We start from the raw sequence: 14,921 nt of genomic DNA on the forward strand, positions 1-14,921 counted from the left end.
GGGGGGGATTTACTGGAGAGGAGAAAGATTGTTCTAGGTGTGAATCTCCACAACATTAATCAAAGACTACTAGCTGACAGCAGGCTACGGCGAAGGCGTACACGCCAAAGAGTAGAGTTCACCAGAGATCCGGGTCGATGTGGTCGAGGAGATCCACAGGGAAAGGTTTAAGGTTTGCAGTTGCTTCTTCTTCACTGTTGTTGAAGCTGTGCCCCGGTGGAGGTGGATATGGGCCAGCCGGTTCAAGTAGCAAGACACGCACGCGGTCATCTGGCGCGCAAGCAACGGGACCACATCTAGTAAGCATGGTGTTTTTCTTAGGTGTTCAGATGACAGATGACAGGTCTTTCAATTCATCCTCATGGCAGCAAACCTTATTATATAGCCATTTAGCATAGATACCATTTCACTCATCAATCCTCGTCATGACGCAACATATCACAAAAGAAAAGCATTAATGTAACATATACAGGATAACCATTTCGAGCAAGATAGACGGCCCCCATCTCAACTTTTCATCTCCGATCCTGGATTTTCCCAAGAAAGCGATGACCCCAAGCTAAAGAATGCCTCCCAACGCCTTCGTCACGTTCAGCTCTACGCTGAGTGTGTTAGCAGCTAGAGCGTCGGCGAAATACGATAGTTCCTCGCCGTTGTAGACGCTCGAATTGCCGACAATGTCAACGGGAAGCATCAAAGTGGGATAACTACCAAGCATGCCTGCCACGGTGAGGGTGCTAACGTTGGCAGTCATGGGAAGGGTATTGTTGCCGGGGCGGATGGTGAGGTCGGTCAGGTAGGATTGGCCAATAGCGGTGCCATTGACGGATAGGTCAAGTGTGACATTGCCCTAGCGAAAGCATTAGCTACTGTAGACAGCGCGAACTAAATGATAAGCAGAGACAGGGTTCTAACCAAAGTGAGTGTGAAGGGCGAAGGGTTGGGAATGTAGACGGTCCCTTTGCCATTATTTCCACTCTTCGCAGAAGTCGAGATGGTAAGATCGACTAGGTCGAACCCCTTGAGTTTGTTGAGACCTGCTGACTGTGAGCCAATGCGTTGAGTTCCAGAGGTGAATGCCGTACCCTTGATGGTTGTTGTCTTATTGTATGTGATCTTCGTCTTGGGCAGGCTACCCTCTTTCAGATCAGCCTTGCCGTACACATTCATCTGGATCTCCTCATTTAGCATGACCGCCTTGCTAAACTCGGTAAATGCCGCCACGTCGGTGATGTTAACGTCTTGGTCGACATCGACCTGGACGCCATCATGTGCTTTGAATTTGGGGATCTGAACTGTGATGAAGGGAGCTCCGCCCAGTAGACTGATGGCGGCACCGAAGGAGTAGATGTTGGGCTTGAAGGCGCTGCTAGACCCGATAACCTGTGTCTCTCGCAAATGGAAGGAATTGGGGGTCGGATCACTGATTGCCATGCTAGTGATATTCAAGGTTGACTTGTTAATATCATGCTGGGCAATGTTGGGGTATCCAACGTAAACTCTGGTTCGATCATGTCAGGCTTGAACGCAATAGTTGTCAGTGAAGAAAGGATAGCAACATACACCGGCAGCACCACCACCAGCACCACCACAATCAAGATGATGAGGTGCACCCACCACCACCGCTTGAAATGAGCCGCAACGCGGCTCCCGAAACTGGGCTTTGTCGCAGCGGCGGCCGGCACAGTGCCGGTCTCAACGACATGGGGCTTGCTGTCACTTGCCATGCTGAGATGGGGTTGTCTGTGTCTTGCTGGTTAGCTGGGGATGGATGATGTCTGTGTGACATATGCGGGGTCTTTCACCTCCCAAGCAGAAAGAAGAGCCCGGCCCGAGAGAAGTGAGCTGGGACAGAAAATGTTTCCTTCAGAAGTTGCACAGCGCCAGTGTCGAGGGGTCTTAAGCAAGGATCAATAGACTGCAACGAGATCAGTCTTAGCCGCGATGGCACAAGAGCAGCTTTTAATCGGAGATGGATCTGGAATGATGCGGTACATACATAGCTCAACTTCCAGTCAAGTGACACGCAGGGGCAGCAGGAGATTAAAGTTGACCGAGAAACCACGGTACCCACGAGGGCAATTCGAAAAGTCTCTGGCAAGGGATGACAATCACCAGAAACGGATTTGAGACCGACTAAAAAAACAGCGGTTCTCCCCCCTAAGTACCCCGACGATAGATCTGGGTCTCGGAGGAAGGAGTGCGATCTTCACATGTTATAGACAACAGCAATATGTCCGACAAGAATGGAACGCCGCGGACCCTCTTCAAGCGGAGCGATGCTTAGGCAGACTATGCAGCTGGCGGCGCCGCTACCAATTAGCTGGATGTAACAGTGCAAGAAGCGAGCCAGCAGAGACTATCCCTGCTCCGCACTTAGCATCCCGCGGGTCGATCGAGGTAGGTTCAGATGGAGGGTCGTTCGCCACGCGCTCCCAGCAAACAGCTTATGATGAACTGATGAACATGTCTGCAGTGTGCCAGTTGACCTGCAGCTTCCGGCTGTAGGTAGACTATGAACCGAGGCTGAGATATAATCTTTTAACTTCAATCCAGTCGGAGGAAGGAAGCGATTGGGAAGGAGGAGGAAGAGGGGAAAGACGACAAACAAGCTAGAATGACCAGTCGGGGAAAGCTAAAAGTGAGCCAAGGTTTGTGAGCACGGGGACTGGAAATCTGGAAGACCCAATTTCCCCCGGACGATCAGGGCTGACTGGGGGTGGTGGGGGGGAGGAGGGCCTTCTGGGGGGCCAGCTGTTGTGGGACAGAACCGCCGGAGCGATGCAACTAAACTGCTAGAGGAATTTCCAATGAATCCCATTTAATCAATAAAGGCGACAATCCCTGGACAATCCCTTAAGTAGTGTGGCTGCTGTGACTGCTTTCGGCCACTGCTCCGATGGCTCTGACGATCTGCAACCAATAATGGGCAGGAGTTGGAAGTCCAGGGATGTTTGTAGACATGTCTTGGAACCCCCGGAAAGTCACGGAGATTGCCAATCAGACAAGCGAGCGACAAATTGATGAGTGGAGAAGTGAGGGAAGGTAATTGATGATTGATGATTGATGATGGTAAGATAGGTGGAGGAGGGGGGAGGGAACGGAGTAAAGAAAGGAATGTAAGCGGGCACGCGGACACCCCCGCCCGAGTAAGTTCCCGCCTTCCATAGGTAATTAGACATAGCACTCATGCATAGTCTCTGTTAGAACTGTTAGTTAGTTTGTCAGTTATAGTCCAGTCCAGCCCTTCCCATTTTGACTCTTTTTCCCTTTTCTTCCCTCCCTCCCTCCCGATTTGCTTCTCTCCCATGACTGAAAGTAAAAGTGACAATAGAAAGTTGATCTTCCCAATCCTTAAACTCTCTCAAACCGATTTCCTTCTAAGTTGTGTGACATACTTAAATCCACAAGCTGCTTTTCTCGCCGTAGCATCGCATTCTACATCACTTCGATTCTCAGTCAACGTCCAAAACTGAAGCCTCGACGGTGGTTTCATATTCCCTGCAGTCCCAAATCAACCATGGCTGCAATCCTACCCAGCCAAGCCCAGGTACTAGACACTAGAACCTTGAAGATTTAAATTAAATACGCGGCCAAGCAGGGACCATGCGTACCCATGGCAGAGGAATTGCTGCTGCTGTCTAATCGCAATAAATAAGATAAATCGTTTCACCAGCTTGGACGTTGGCCGATAACGCTCACTCGGCTCTAGAGGATAAGATATACTTTGTGTAAAAGAAGGTACTTGAGAAGATAGGCAGGTTGGAACGAAAGTGTGGGACCCAGAGGGTTGCAAGGCCGGAGTCAATTAAACAAAGGAGAGTCACGAATCGAAATATCACACAGTGATTAGGGGCTAATGATGGGTATCCAAGAAACGAATTTCGATGCCCGCAAATTGGTTTCCAGAGAACTGATGCATGATCGTTCTCCGGGCCAGCATTCGGAGCAGTTGGCAAGGCCTGCTCAAAGATAGGGATGAAATGGTGAGACAAAAAGAGACACTGACCCACAGCAAAGGCCTGGGAAACGCAGATAGGCAAGTCGAAATTTTCGATTTGCCAAGCAAGTTGCAAGTGAAAATCGACGGGGGAAGCATGATTGAGCCACAAGGGAAGTATAAAATGAGAAAAATGAATGGGAATAGTAGGAATGGGTGAAATGTACCTCACGGGGTCGATGTCGCAACGAGGCAAGTGGATACTTGAAAATAAAAAAAGGGGGGAGATAGAATATGTAACGAAGAAGATAAGGTGACAAACGAAGATGCACAAAGTAAACATGTGCAATGATACTACCAACACCTTGCGGTGGTAGGACACGGCTTTTTTTTTTCAGTTGCTAGTGAACGCTTTGATCTCGAAAGAAGGCAGCACAGATCTCAGGCCTCAGTAGCAACTGATTTCTTCCGGTGGAAGAGACTGCGAGTGCGGGACTTGCTGCGATTTTTCTTGTCGGGGGTGTTACCAGATCGTTGACTGCGACCACGACCGCGCGAATTGGAGCTCGGGTTGTCGTCCGACATATACTTGTCCTTGTAAATCCTGGAAAAACGAATAGTCAGCCAAAAACGTCCATTTCTGATAATGCATGTTATAAACGTACCAGCTATTCCCAACCATGTTGATTCCCTTTGCCTCCGCTTGGCGATAGAATTTCGCAGCCTTCTTTAGGTCCTTCTTACAGCCAATGCCTTCTGCGTAACAGAACCCGGCCTCCGCGAGCGCATCACCATCGCCCCATTGACCCGCAATCTCGAAACAGCGTAGGGCCAAAGACTTGTCCTGTTCGATACCCCACCCGTTCAAATGACTCACGCCAAGTTCGTAGATACTGAGGGCGAATTGGGCTCGGTAAGCCTTCTGAAGTTCTCTCATGCGAACAGGTATCGACGGATTGGAGTCATCCATAAGCTCTAATCCGACGGAGTCCACAGCCTTGCGCAACCAACGTACACCTTCTTGCTGATTCGGCCGCATTCCCCAGCCATGACGGCAGGCTAACGCATAGAGCAACATCCCCGTAGGATGATTCTGCTTGGCCGCTATGCGAAGGTGGTACGTTGATTCATTGAGGGATCCTTTCTCGTGACATTCGATACCCTTGGTTACGTGCTCATCCGCTGTGATGGGCGCTGATGTAGTCTGTGTCCTGGCTGTCTGCGGGCGAATAGTGGACTCAGAGCCAGCAGAAGAAGTGGTATCGGCGTTGTCATTCCTGGCTATTTCGGACTCCAACTGCGCGGGTGGTGCAGGTTCGCTCAATGGTGGCTCTGATGGTATAGTTTCTGCCGTAGCAGACTCGGTGGATGTCCGCCTTGGAGGTGTTGTACGATCGCTGGGCGAAAGAGATGTCGCCTGCGGTAGCGGCGGCTCAGGGGTCAAAAGCCTCCGAGACGAGCTGGGTGATTCCTGCATAGAGCGCGACTTGGAAAGTACTGACTCTTTGCCTGATGGTGATGGGGACGGAGTACGCCGAGATCGAGAAGACTCCGCAGGGGCTTGACGATCGGGACTCTCAAACAGCGGTTCTTGCCATTCAAAGTGCGGTGTCTGCAGGCCTGAGAAGACAACTGAATCACGGCAGACGGCGCGTCCTCGAGGTAAAGCATACTTTGTATGGATGTAAGATGACACAGCTGAGGAGGGATCCTCGTGCGGATGTAACGCCAAATCGGATGGAGACGGCACCCTGATGGGGCTGGGCTTGTGTCCGCGGTTAATGGTGCTCTGTATGCCTTCCGATGAGCACACCGGTCCGGGAGCCGAAAGACTCGTGCCAGATCGACTCAACGGCCGAGAGAAATTATACGACGGGCGAGACAGACCCCCGTAGTTTGAAGTTTCCGAGCTTATGGATGGAGATCGAGGATGAGACCGAATTTGAACATTGGACATGGGCGAGTAAGGCATAGACATTGCACTGCTGGAGGACATTTTTCGTGGCTTAGAGAACGTCGAGCCGGCAGTTGAGCTGCTATAATCATCATCCGAGCTCTCGAATTGGCCAGCTCGGGAACCACTCGATGGCCGCGAGAGAAGAGAGGCTGACGGAGTCAATCCACGCGACGGAATGTTTAAATGAGAAGCTGAATCGGTAGACGAGGTTCGGGACGGGGGCATCACAACCACCCCTGCCGGAGGCGTGCGGCCCTCCGAAAGAGCACAGGAGGGGGCAACGGAATAGAAGCGACGGGGTCCTTCGGGGGCACTGTATGCACTGATGTTGTCCGGAGAATCGGAGCGGGGCAAGTCAAACACATCAGCAGTCGATTCCTTCCTTGGGGTGGCATCGTCATCTTCTGTTTCCTCCGGCATCTCGTGTTGTTCTTCTTGCGCCTCCGTTTCATCTGGTACTTCACTTGACAGGTGTGAGATGGCGCTGAGCCGCGGATGTTCGGACTGTGGGCGAAACTTAGGCTCCTCCACCTCGGGATTCATCTTCTGCGTCGGCTGTCTCGACAACTCATTGCGTCTTCCCCCGCGAGCATCGCTAGTAGAAGCCGAGCGAAAATAACCCGGTCGTGGCTGCGAAAGGGAGCGTGCCACGCTGGAGGGAGGCAATCGGCTCATGCGACGGTTCCTCCGAGCGGATTCCTCCAACTGGCGGGCTAGAAGGCGGCCTTGGGCGGCAAAGGCATCGAGCGGGGAGAGCGCGGGAGGAATTTCACCATCGTAATGCTCAATGCGCGGGGAGGGCGCCCCGCTGCGGAGGGTATCATGGGAGGGGGAGCGAATTTCACCAAATCTGGGCCGGGCGGCCATGGTCGTACCCAATTGTGTCCGTCCAATTGCTGCGATCACAGAACTCAATTCATCCAAATGTCACCACAAGAGCTCGATTACCAACTTGTGAGGTAATCAGGTCCATTAATTGAGGATCAATGGTTTGAGTATTTGGCAAACAATCGACCGACTCGCACAAGCGAAGTGAAAGCACAATCAAGCGTTGACCTCAGGGCGTGCGACAGGAGTTCTTTGCATACAGGTCGGAGTAGATGCGATTTGGAAGTGCGCCGAGCGAAGTTGCAGAGGACAACGGTGGACGGACGACAAAAGGAATGACAGCCCCGTGGGGTGGAACGAGGATTGCGGCAAGTGAGGGGAACTGGGCGCAAGTAGGCAATTTCAAGCGAATGAGCCTGGATTCAGAAGTCGAAGAACAGGAGACGGAGTAGATGAGGGGCGCGGTTGATTATTTGGCGGCGATGGCGGTGGCGGCGACGGTGGTGAGACAACTGTTGGGTGTTGGAGACCTGTACCGTACTGAGCGAGAGAAGTGGGTGAGTAGTAGGTCGTGATATGTACAGTACTGGCAAGACGAAGAGATGCTAATGAAGCATCATGGGTGAGGGAGGGGAGGGGAATAAGATCGAGGAACAAACACAACACAGGATGTCAGCAAGCAGAAAGAAGAAAAAAAGAAAGATTGGTGTAAAAATAAGACAAAGAGAGAGAAAGAAAAGAGAGGAAGAGAGAAAGAGACCAAGGAACTAACGACTCTGGGGGGGGGGGAGCCAGTTACTTGTTACGCCCTGACGATCGCCAAACCAGAACCGGTGTTCTGGGCAGTCTCCACGCTTTCTGTGCTATGATTGTATTTGCTGCTGCTGCTGCTGCTGCTGCTGCCGCCGCCCGTAACGTCATTACAGCCTGCAGTGCTGCAGTTCTGCAGTCTGCAGGGGCCGGCCCCTATTCAGGGGGAAATCAATTACTGTACAGACATTCACTCGCTGTAACGTATTGCATACTGAGCACTAAAGAATAGAAGATGATTATGACAGCTTCTCCCTCTCCCCCCCCTCTCCTTCTCCTCCTCACCCTTACGTTATGGACTGGGCTGCTCACTGCTTGGCATTTACATGGATCCAGTGAGCCAAAGAGGAACTTCCCAGATAGGCGATATTTGTGGGTTTCCTGATACTTATGTGACTTACTCGTATAAACCAGCTGTCTTTCTGTCCTGGAGGAGCACACGGCAGACAAACTCACAATATTCAAATCATTGAAGAGATCGCATTGTCTCTGTATCTCCTGGTGTATCCACGTCTTAATGCGACCGTCGCCATCCAGACTAATTGGATTGATGCGCCGCTTTCTTCTAGGTTTCCCTCTAGCTCTTCATATCCTCCACCGGAATCAGTCAGGGGCCGCATCGATGGTTGTGGCATTATTGTTCGGTTTATTGAGGGCGCTCGGGAAAATCCCCAGCTTCTAGAAGCGATGGGTCGAACTTTCGCCCATCACGATTCACGAAACATCGGCCAGTGTCGCGCTGTCTTGTCACTACGCACCGCTACTGGGTGATAGTCGGGTTCACCCTTGGGGAGGCGACTGCACAGTGGGGTCCGAACCAGACTTTGAGTTACTCTATTTTACTATTTTTAAGTCGATGTCCTCTCGTTTCTATTTCCCCCCCTCTCCTCCTGCCGTTTCTTCGTATTCCCCCGGTCGCAATGGCAGCTCGAGTTTATTTGGATTTAGATAGATGCGAGATGCGGAGAAGAGCTGCCATGGAGTGGCTGTTGGTGCCGCTTCATGTTTCTCTGGGACTGCATTTCTGCTGCATGGTTCCTTGGACTAAATCACCACCACCACCACCACTACTCCGTACTCACTATTGACCTACTGAGTACTACTAATCGCTGGGCGCTGCAGGCCGGATGCCCAGTAAGGGACGCGCAGTGGGATTTCTCTTCCGACCAGTTAGGCACCCCCGTTGAATAATTTACAACTAAACTCTTCTCAGTGGCCCCTTTCAAGCAACAGATTCATAAAGTCTGCCATTGCTGGGAGGTATACTGCCTAGTGTATGTATCTTTAGAATCTGTAGACTTAAGTACTGGACGGGCAGCCTGTAGTCTGTTCTTCTCTTCTTTCCCCCCCCTCCCCCTTTGTTTCAGAGGTTCACCCAACCGGACTTACAACCCTCGCAACTCGGACTGTCAAGCATAAAAATTTTCCTTATGGAGATCATGGTTCGCTGTACGGGATGAGTCAATAAAGCCTTTCCAAGTGGCTCCAAGGCGTCAAGATCTCATTGCCTGATTAATCTATCGATCCTGCAGTGTCTCCGGTCTAGATTGCTTTTTTCTGGTTTGGGGGGTCCGAAACCAGGCACAGTTGAACCGTGATTGGTTGTCCTTCGGCCGGAATTCGAGACGCCGGGGGAAAATCCATATTGAGGCAGCCCAGCATCCGCCAGTCACGGGTCCCATGAGTCCCGTCACACATGATGATGATGGGATGGGTGAGAGTTGGACTTTCACAGTGCTCACTATGATTTTGCTTCTCTTGTTGCCATCAAGACCAGCATCGATCGATTAACTTACCAGGTAGCTAATTTTTATGCACTGTGCACCATGCAACATGCACCAACAAAAGAATCCAACAGGGGAAATGAGGTAAGAGCTGCAGACATGAGACACAACAAGACCCCTCAAACCCCATTGTTCGTCTGTTCGTCTGAACGACAGCCGTTGGAATGCTGGAGGGCCGCCCGGAGGTACCACTAAGCAAAATTAATTGTCTGTCTCTGAGTCTCTGCCCTAAGCACCCACCATTGAAAGTCTGCGTTAGGGTACTACCTAGTACCTAAGTACCAGTTTGCACCCGGCCAGTCACCACCGGAGGATCGTGATGAGTCGGGGCGGAAAGAGAGAATATATGAAGAGAGAGTGAGGAAAAAAAAGAAAAAAAAAAAAAAAAGGAACGAAAAGGTAGCAGAGACCACGATAAATAATAAGGTATGTAACACCGATCAGCTGGGCTTAGTTTAGTGGGAGGAGCAAACGCGGTTCTTCATCTCCAGCGGAGACAAAGACTCCCTCTCCCGTCCAATCAGCACCGAACTCGGCCGTACTCCGCAGAAGCTTAGGCTTTAAGCAGCACGAGGTTAATAAAGACATTCGAACAACTAGACTAAGGAAAGGAAAGGACTCCGACTCTCCACGCAATGAGAGCTCCTAATAAAATCTCTGCTATTCGGACTATAGGCAGATAGTCAGTCGAGTCTTGCTGAAGTATCGTCCTTTTCCTGGCGCAAACACCTACCTACCTGCCCACCTACCTATACGTTTCTTTCTTCACGACGCACTGTGGGGGAGGAAGAGGATCTACCGATCAGCTTCAACAAAGCACTAATCACAACAGACAGGCCAGCTTTGCGCACGATCAGAGAGTCATCATCCATCATGAACCGCCTCCGGATCCGGTCGATCTACGACCTCCTGGGCGTCGACCCCGCGCTCGACCACAAGCACGTCTACGAGACATCGTGGCTGCTTCCCCCGCTGGCGCTGGCCTGCCTGCGCGGCCTGATCGCCCTCTACATCTTCACCACCATCTTCACCATCTGGGGCTGGTACGGCACGCACGGCGAGCGCTACGCGATCGGCGAGAGCTTCAGCTACTTCACCTGGCTGACCTACTGGGGCATCGGCTTCTACATGCTCACCGCCGCCATCCACACCACCTGCTACGCCTTGGCGGGTCGCTCGGTGCTCTTCGACCGCGGGCCGCGGGCCCTGCGCGCTCTCCACGGCCTCTTCTACACCACCGTCACCACCTATCCCTTCCTCGTCACCGTCGTCTTCTGGGGGATCCTCTACTCCCCGCCGTGGTATACCACCGTCGAGCCTGCTTGGCAGAACGTAAGTTGATCCCCCAACCTCCAGACCATATAACAGAGTTTCGTTCTTCTTTGGTCCCAACCTGAACCCAAGAAAACGAACACGAGTGCATTGTTCTCGCCAAAAGAAAAACAACTGACCCAATGATGTCGTAAAGATCTCCCAACACGGCCTCAACTCCCTCTATGCCCTGCTGGAGATCCTCCTCGCCACCACTAACCCCCACCCGTTCCTCAGCTTGGCCGTCCTCATCTTTATCCTCCTGCTCTACGTCTCGTTGGCCTATCTCACCTATCATACCGAGGGCTTCTACACCTACAGTTTCCTCGACCCCGGCGCCCATGGCCAGCACAGCGCCAAGGTCACCGGCTACTGCTTCGCCATCCTCGCAGCGATTCTAGTGTTCTTTTTCCTGTCGTGGGGCGCCATCTGGTTGCGGCGCCGGTTGACGCATGGGAAGGTGAAGCGGTCGGTGCGCGATTCGGGGAAGGTGGTGGTGGAGGATGAGCAGCCGGAGGTGGTCGAGGTTTCTATTTTGCAGGTTTGAAAACAGATCACAGCTGGGATGGGATAGCTATGGGAAGGGGGCAAATGTAGGGGGGGGGTCATATTGTAATGTTTAAAAGAAAGGGGAGCGATTGATTTTCTATGATCAGAGAATTATGGATTCTGTGGTTTCGGGTTATATTCATAGCTTCATTATAATGCATACTTGCGGGATATGATATGATGAAATGAGATGAGATGAGAATGGTATTAGATCCAAGAAAAAGCTCGCAGCGATAGCCGAGGTAAGGACGGGTGTTGGGGAAAAGGTATACTCCAATTTATAGATTTGGCGATATTCACGGGATGTCGGCAGCTTATCACAGCCGCTCCCAGCTGCTCGTCTCACTGCCACTCCCCGCGCTCGTCGAACTTTCCCGTGGCGACGATGAGGAAGTCGTCTGCTGCGGTTGAATGTGGTGATGGAGCTGCTGCTGTTGCTGCTGCTGCGACGACGACCGCAATCCTAACATCCAACCCACCAATCCTGCGGGTACCCATTCCCCGATTATGCTGTACGTCCTTGCGCCCCGTCCGACATACATAACGGCCTTCTTGCTGCTTCGCCGGCCGAACACATTCTTAGCCGGCGCCTCCAGCGCATCCTGCACGGCGTAATGCAGGGTGCGTGCAGAAGATCCTCGGATGAGGCTCGGGCCTGCCGACGCGGCGGGCCGCGCCTCGATGCTATTCAGGTACTGCGATGCATACAGCGAGCGCTGCTGGACGCTCCAGCCCAGCACCTCCGTACCGGCGATGTGGCCCTGCAGGGTCCGGTACGATGGTCCGAGGTCGATGTTGCCGAGCTTCAGTTCGACAACGTGGAGGTTCGAATTGGATGTCAACTCGCGGCGGAGAGAGGTGGCGAACCCGGACAGCGCGCGGGTAGTCGCGACTTCCGGCCCGCTGAAGGGCGCGGAGAGGGACGAGGAGATTGTGGGGTAGGCGACGATGATGGTGCTGTGATTGTTGCGGACATGGAGGAGGGGGAGGAATAGTTGTGTGGTGAGGATAGGGGAGAGAAGGCGCGTGTTAATTGTGTCGATCCAAGTTGACGGCGGGATTGTCGCGACGGGGCCGCTGGTATAGTTGGGCGAGGGGACTAGGATGAGCCCGCTCAGCTGGCAGGTGTGAGGCTGGAGGCCGGCGATAGGAGATTGTGGTTGGGTGATGAGAGTGTGGATTTCGCTGAGGGAGGGGTGGATTCCAGACGGATTGGGGGATGTCTGTGGCCGTGATGGTTGCGTTAGTCAAGGGTGTTTTGAGACGGAAGTGGAAGTAGTGTTTCGCTCTTACGGTGGAGAGGTCAAGCCAGAGGGACCGGATGTCTTCGCGACTTTCACTTCGGATAATCTGTTCTTCGTCGCTGGACGAGACTGTAACATAGACGATGTATCCCCGACGCTCAAGATCAGATGCGATCGCTCGAGTCATCGGTTCGTGCGCCGATCCCGCGATAACTATTGCGACAAATTAGATGTTTGCGCAGCTTGTCATTCAGGTTCTGGTCCCATGCATACCCACTATCTCCTTGCGGGCGCCATTCCCGGCCCTCCTTGCTCGCCGCCGTTTCCCATTGAGCTTTTTGTTACCATAATATAGGACGCAGGTGGTTCCAACGAAGGCAAGGATCGCCGCGCTCCATGCTCGGTTATGCAAAACCCAACCATGCACGCGATCAACCAAAGACTGTGATATGACCGGGTTTGGTCGGTACTTGGGTGAAGGGCGAACCGTAGGAGGCAGCCATGTCTGCTTGGAGAGGGTATCACGAATTGCGTTTGCGGCGTGGTCGACTTGACGATCGATAGAATCGGCGACCTGATGAGAATATCGCCTTACGTCATGCGGTATCGATGCCAGCTGCGACAAGCAAGAGAAAAATCGTGTCAGTGCGCGGTAAATGTGCAGGCTGGGAGAGTAGAGCTCACATAGTCGAAAAAGAACTGGTCGTCACTGGTCATGGTGATGATGGTTTGCTGCACTCAAACGGGGCAGCCGTTGGATGGAGATGGGGTGGGTGATGGATAAAAAGATCGAGGAATAAACTGGATCCTCGAACTTATCGGCGGGCCGGTCACATGAGCGTCTTCGCCCTATGGATGGACCATCCCCAATCAATCCTGAGTATGCACTCATCAATATTGGCGTGTTGATGTGTCACTACCTTCAATACTTTGAGTTCATATTGAACTAATCATTTTCGGTCTGCATGACACACTCATGCTACAAGTATAGCGTTATCGAAAGCTAGAAGGTATATGTATATATTTGGTACTATACTCTAACCACAAACATGACGATTGTGCACGCTACTTCAGACGGATCTATATCAACTGAAACTCATGCACTCTACGTACACAATTCTGCTGTATTTCCAATCGTCAAAAAGATACAAAATAGCCGTGGACCTATATAGTATAGCTACCCCAGCAAGCGCTTCGGCGCCTTCTCGAACAACCGAATGGTATCCTCCAGCCGCTTCTCATACTCCGCCATCTCCTGGCTGTCCTGATCGTCGCCCAAGTCATTCTCCTGCTCATCTTCATCATCTTCATCATCTTTTTCACCCAGGAGTTGCAATTCAACTCCATCTTTTCCTCCACCACGAACTGTGTTCACCGACATGATGTCTCGATATAGCCCCATCGACATTGGCAGCGTAATCCCGTCCACACCAATGCTACCCAATTTGATAAACTTGGCATCCAGCAACCGGAACTGAGCTGCCCAGACGTGCTCATCTTCAACCTCCATGGCAAGCTCCCAAGATGTACCCTGGCTCAGCTTCACCGAGCCGCCCACAGGCACACTCGACAGTGCCCCGATGACCGCAGATGAGATGCCTACCGAGACTTGATTTGATTGGCTCCGCGACACAATCGTGCGGGTACCTTCCAAGAGATATAGACCGGTAAGAAGCCAGATCTTCGGGCGGCGCGCGAATTTGAAGTTGAGAAGGTAGGAGCTGCGGGCTGCGGAGAGCCAAAGTTTGAGTTTCTGCTGTGCTTGTGGAGTATTGAGAACCGAAGTCATAAGGAAGGATTCCGGACTATGGCTCATATGTGAGTCTGAGCAATCCAGGAATCATCTGTATGGGCAGCAGATTGACATACTCTTTCAGGATAATCCGCCTCCCCTTCCTTGCGGTAACTATACGCTCGAGCTCCTTGTTATATGCTAGACGGAGATCAATTATATCGCCACCGCTGAGACCGAACCCAGGAGAAGTGCGAGAGGAACCACGAAAGACCACATTGGCGAAGTTACTTGCATAAGTATGTTCTTGCAAAGCCTCCTCACTGCGCAAATAGTTAGCTAACACTGTAAGGTGCTTAGGTTGACGTTGACTGCCTTACCTGAGCAGATCATGAGTATAGTGACGCGCTGCCAGTGGCTGCCAATACTTTTCCAGCACCAAGGAGCCAAGAGTCAAAGCCTCTGGTTTCTCGCCCACTCCATAGAGACAGAAGGAAGAGTCGTCACTCGCTGCCATGATTTGTAACCCGGTGTGCAATACGGAGTAGCCTAAGATTTTCACAATCAGAGTTAATTGACAATAGGGTGTTTTTTGGGTCCAGTGGATATCTTAACATGTTCCTGACATGTCTTGACATGTCTTGACATGGCGGCCCGCGCGGGGCTCGATCAGTGCGGCTGAAATCCATCCCCATTCCTGCCAGATCGAGTAATTCCTGGCGAAGGCAGCCTAAGCAAACAAGCGAGTTCATCATCATTTCCAGAC

The 14,921-nt window shown here is 52.0% G+C and overlaps 5 protein-coding genes across 5 annotated transcripts; 1 reads left to right on the top strand and 4 right to left on the bottom strand.

Moving 5' to 3' along the window:
* Positions 1 to 559: 559 nt before the first annotated feature.
* On the bottom strand, positions 560 to 1,727 carry ASPACDRAFT_51867 (uncharacterized protein; the record flags this gene model as incomplete). Its single annotated transcript, XM_020202535.1, has 4 exons — positions 560 to 850; positions 916 to 1,037; positions 1,086 to 1,501; positions 1,564 to 1,727. 4 exons carry the CDS (start codon positions 1,725 to 1,727, stop codon positions 560 to 562), a joined length of 993 nt encoding a protein of 330 aa, XP_020057440.1.
* A 2,654-nt stretch (positions 1,728 to 4,381) lies between these two features.
* ASPACDRAFT_27683 (uncharacterized protein) lies at positions 4,382 to 6,764 on the bottom strand (the record flags this gene model as incomplete). The annotated part of the gene is made up of 2 exons (XM_020199511.1): positions 4,382 to 4,544; positions 4,606 to 6,764. 2 exons carry the CDS (start codon positions 6,762 to 6,764, stop codon positions 4,382 to 4,384), a joined length of 2,322 nt encoding a protein of 773 aa, XP_020057441.1.
* Positions 6,765 to 10,192: 3,428 nt separating this feature from the next.
* On the top strand, positions 10,193 to 11,177 carry ASPACDRAFT_59893 (uncharacterized protein; the record flags this gene model as incomplete). The annotated part of the gene is made up of 2 exons (XM_020203500.1): positions 10,193 to 10,651; positions 10,788 to 11,177. 2 exons carry the CDS (start codon positions 10,193 to 10,195, stop codon positions 11,175 to 11,177), a joined length of 849 nt encoding a protein of 282 aa, XP_020057442.1.
* An 83-nt stretch (positions 11,178 to 11,260) lies between these two features.
* On the bottom strand, positions 11,261 to 13,201 carry ASPACDRAFT_117918 (DUF1776 domain-containing protein). Its single transcript, XM_020196105.1, has 4 exons — positions 13,108 to 13,201; positions 12,697 to 13,039; positions 12,473 to 12,636; positions 11,261 to 12,402 (listed from the first exon to the last, which is right to left on the bottom strand). Exons 1-4 carry the CDS (start codon positions 13,138 to 13,140, stop codon positions 11,497 to 11,499), a joined length of 1,446 nt encoding a protein of 481 aa, XP_020057443.1. The 5' UTR covers positions 13,141 to 13,201; the 3' UTR covers positions 11,261 to 11,496.
* Positions 13,202 to 13,563: 362 nt separating this feature from the next.
* ASPACDRAFT_77996 (uncharacterized protein) lies at positions 13,564 to 14,738 on the bottom strand. The gene is made up of 3 exons (XM_020205088.1): positions 14,536 to 14,738; positions 14,293 to 14,478; positions 13,564 to 14,228 (listed from the first exon to the last, which is right to left on the bottom strand). The coding sequence occupies exons 1-3, from the start codon at positions 14,670 to 14,672 to the stop codon at positions 13,601 to 13,603; spliced, it is 951 nt and encodes a 316-aa protein (XP_020057444.1). The 5' UTR covers positions 14,673 to 14,738; the 3' UTR covers positions 13,564 to 13,600.
* Between the last annotated feature and the right edge of the window lie 183 nt (positions 14,739 to 14,921).

This window comes from Aspergillus aculeatus, assembly GCF_001890905.1.
Source record: "Aspergillus aculeatus ATCC 16872 unplaced genomic scaffold ASPACscaffold_6, whole genome shotgun sequence".
Classification (NCBI taxonomy): Eukaryota; Fungi; Ascomycota; class Eurotiomycetes; order Eurotiales; family Aspergillaceae; genus Aspergillus; species Aspergillus aculeatus.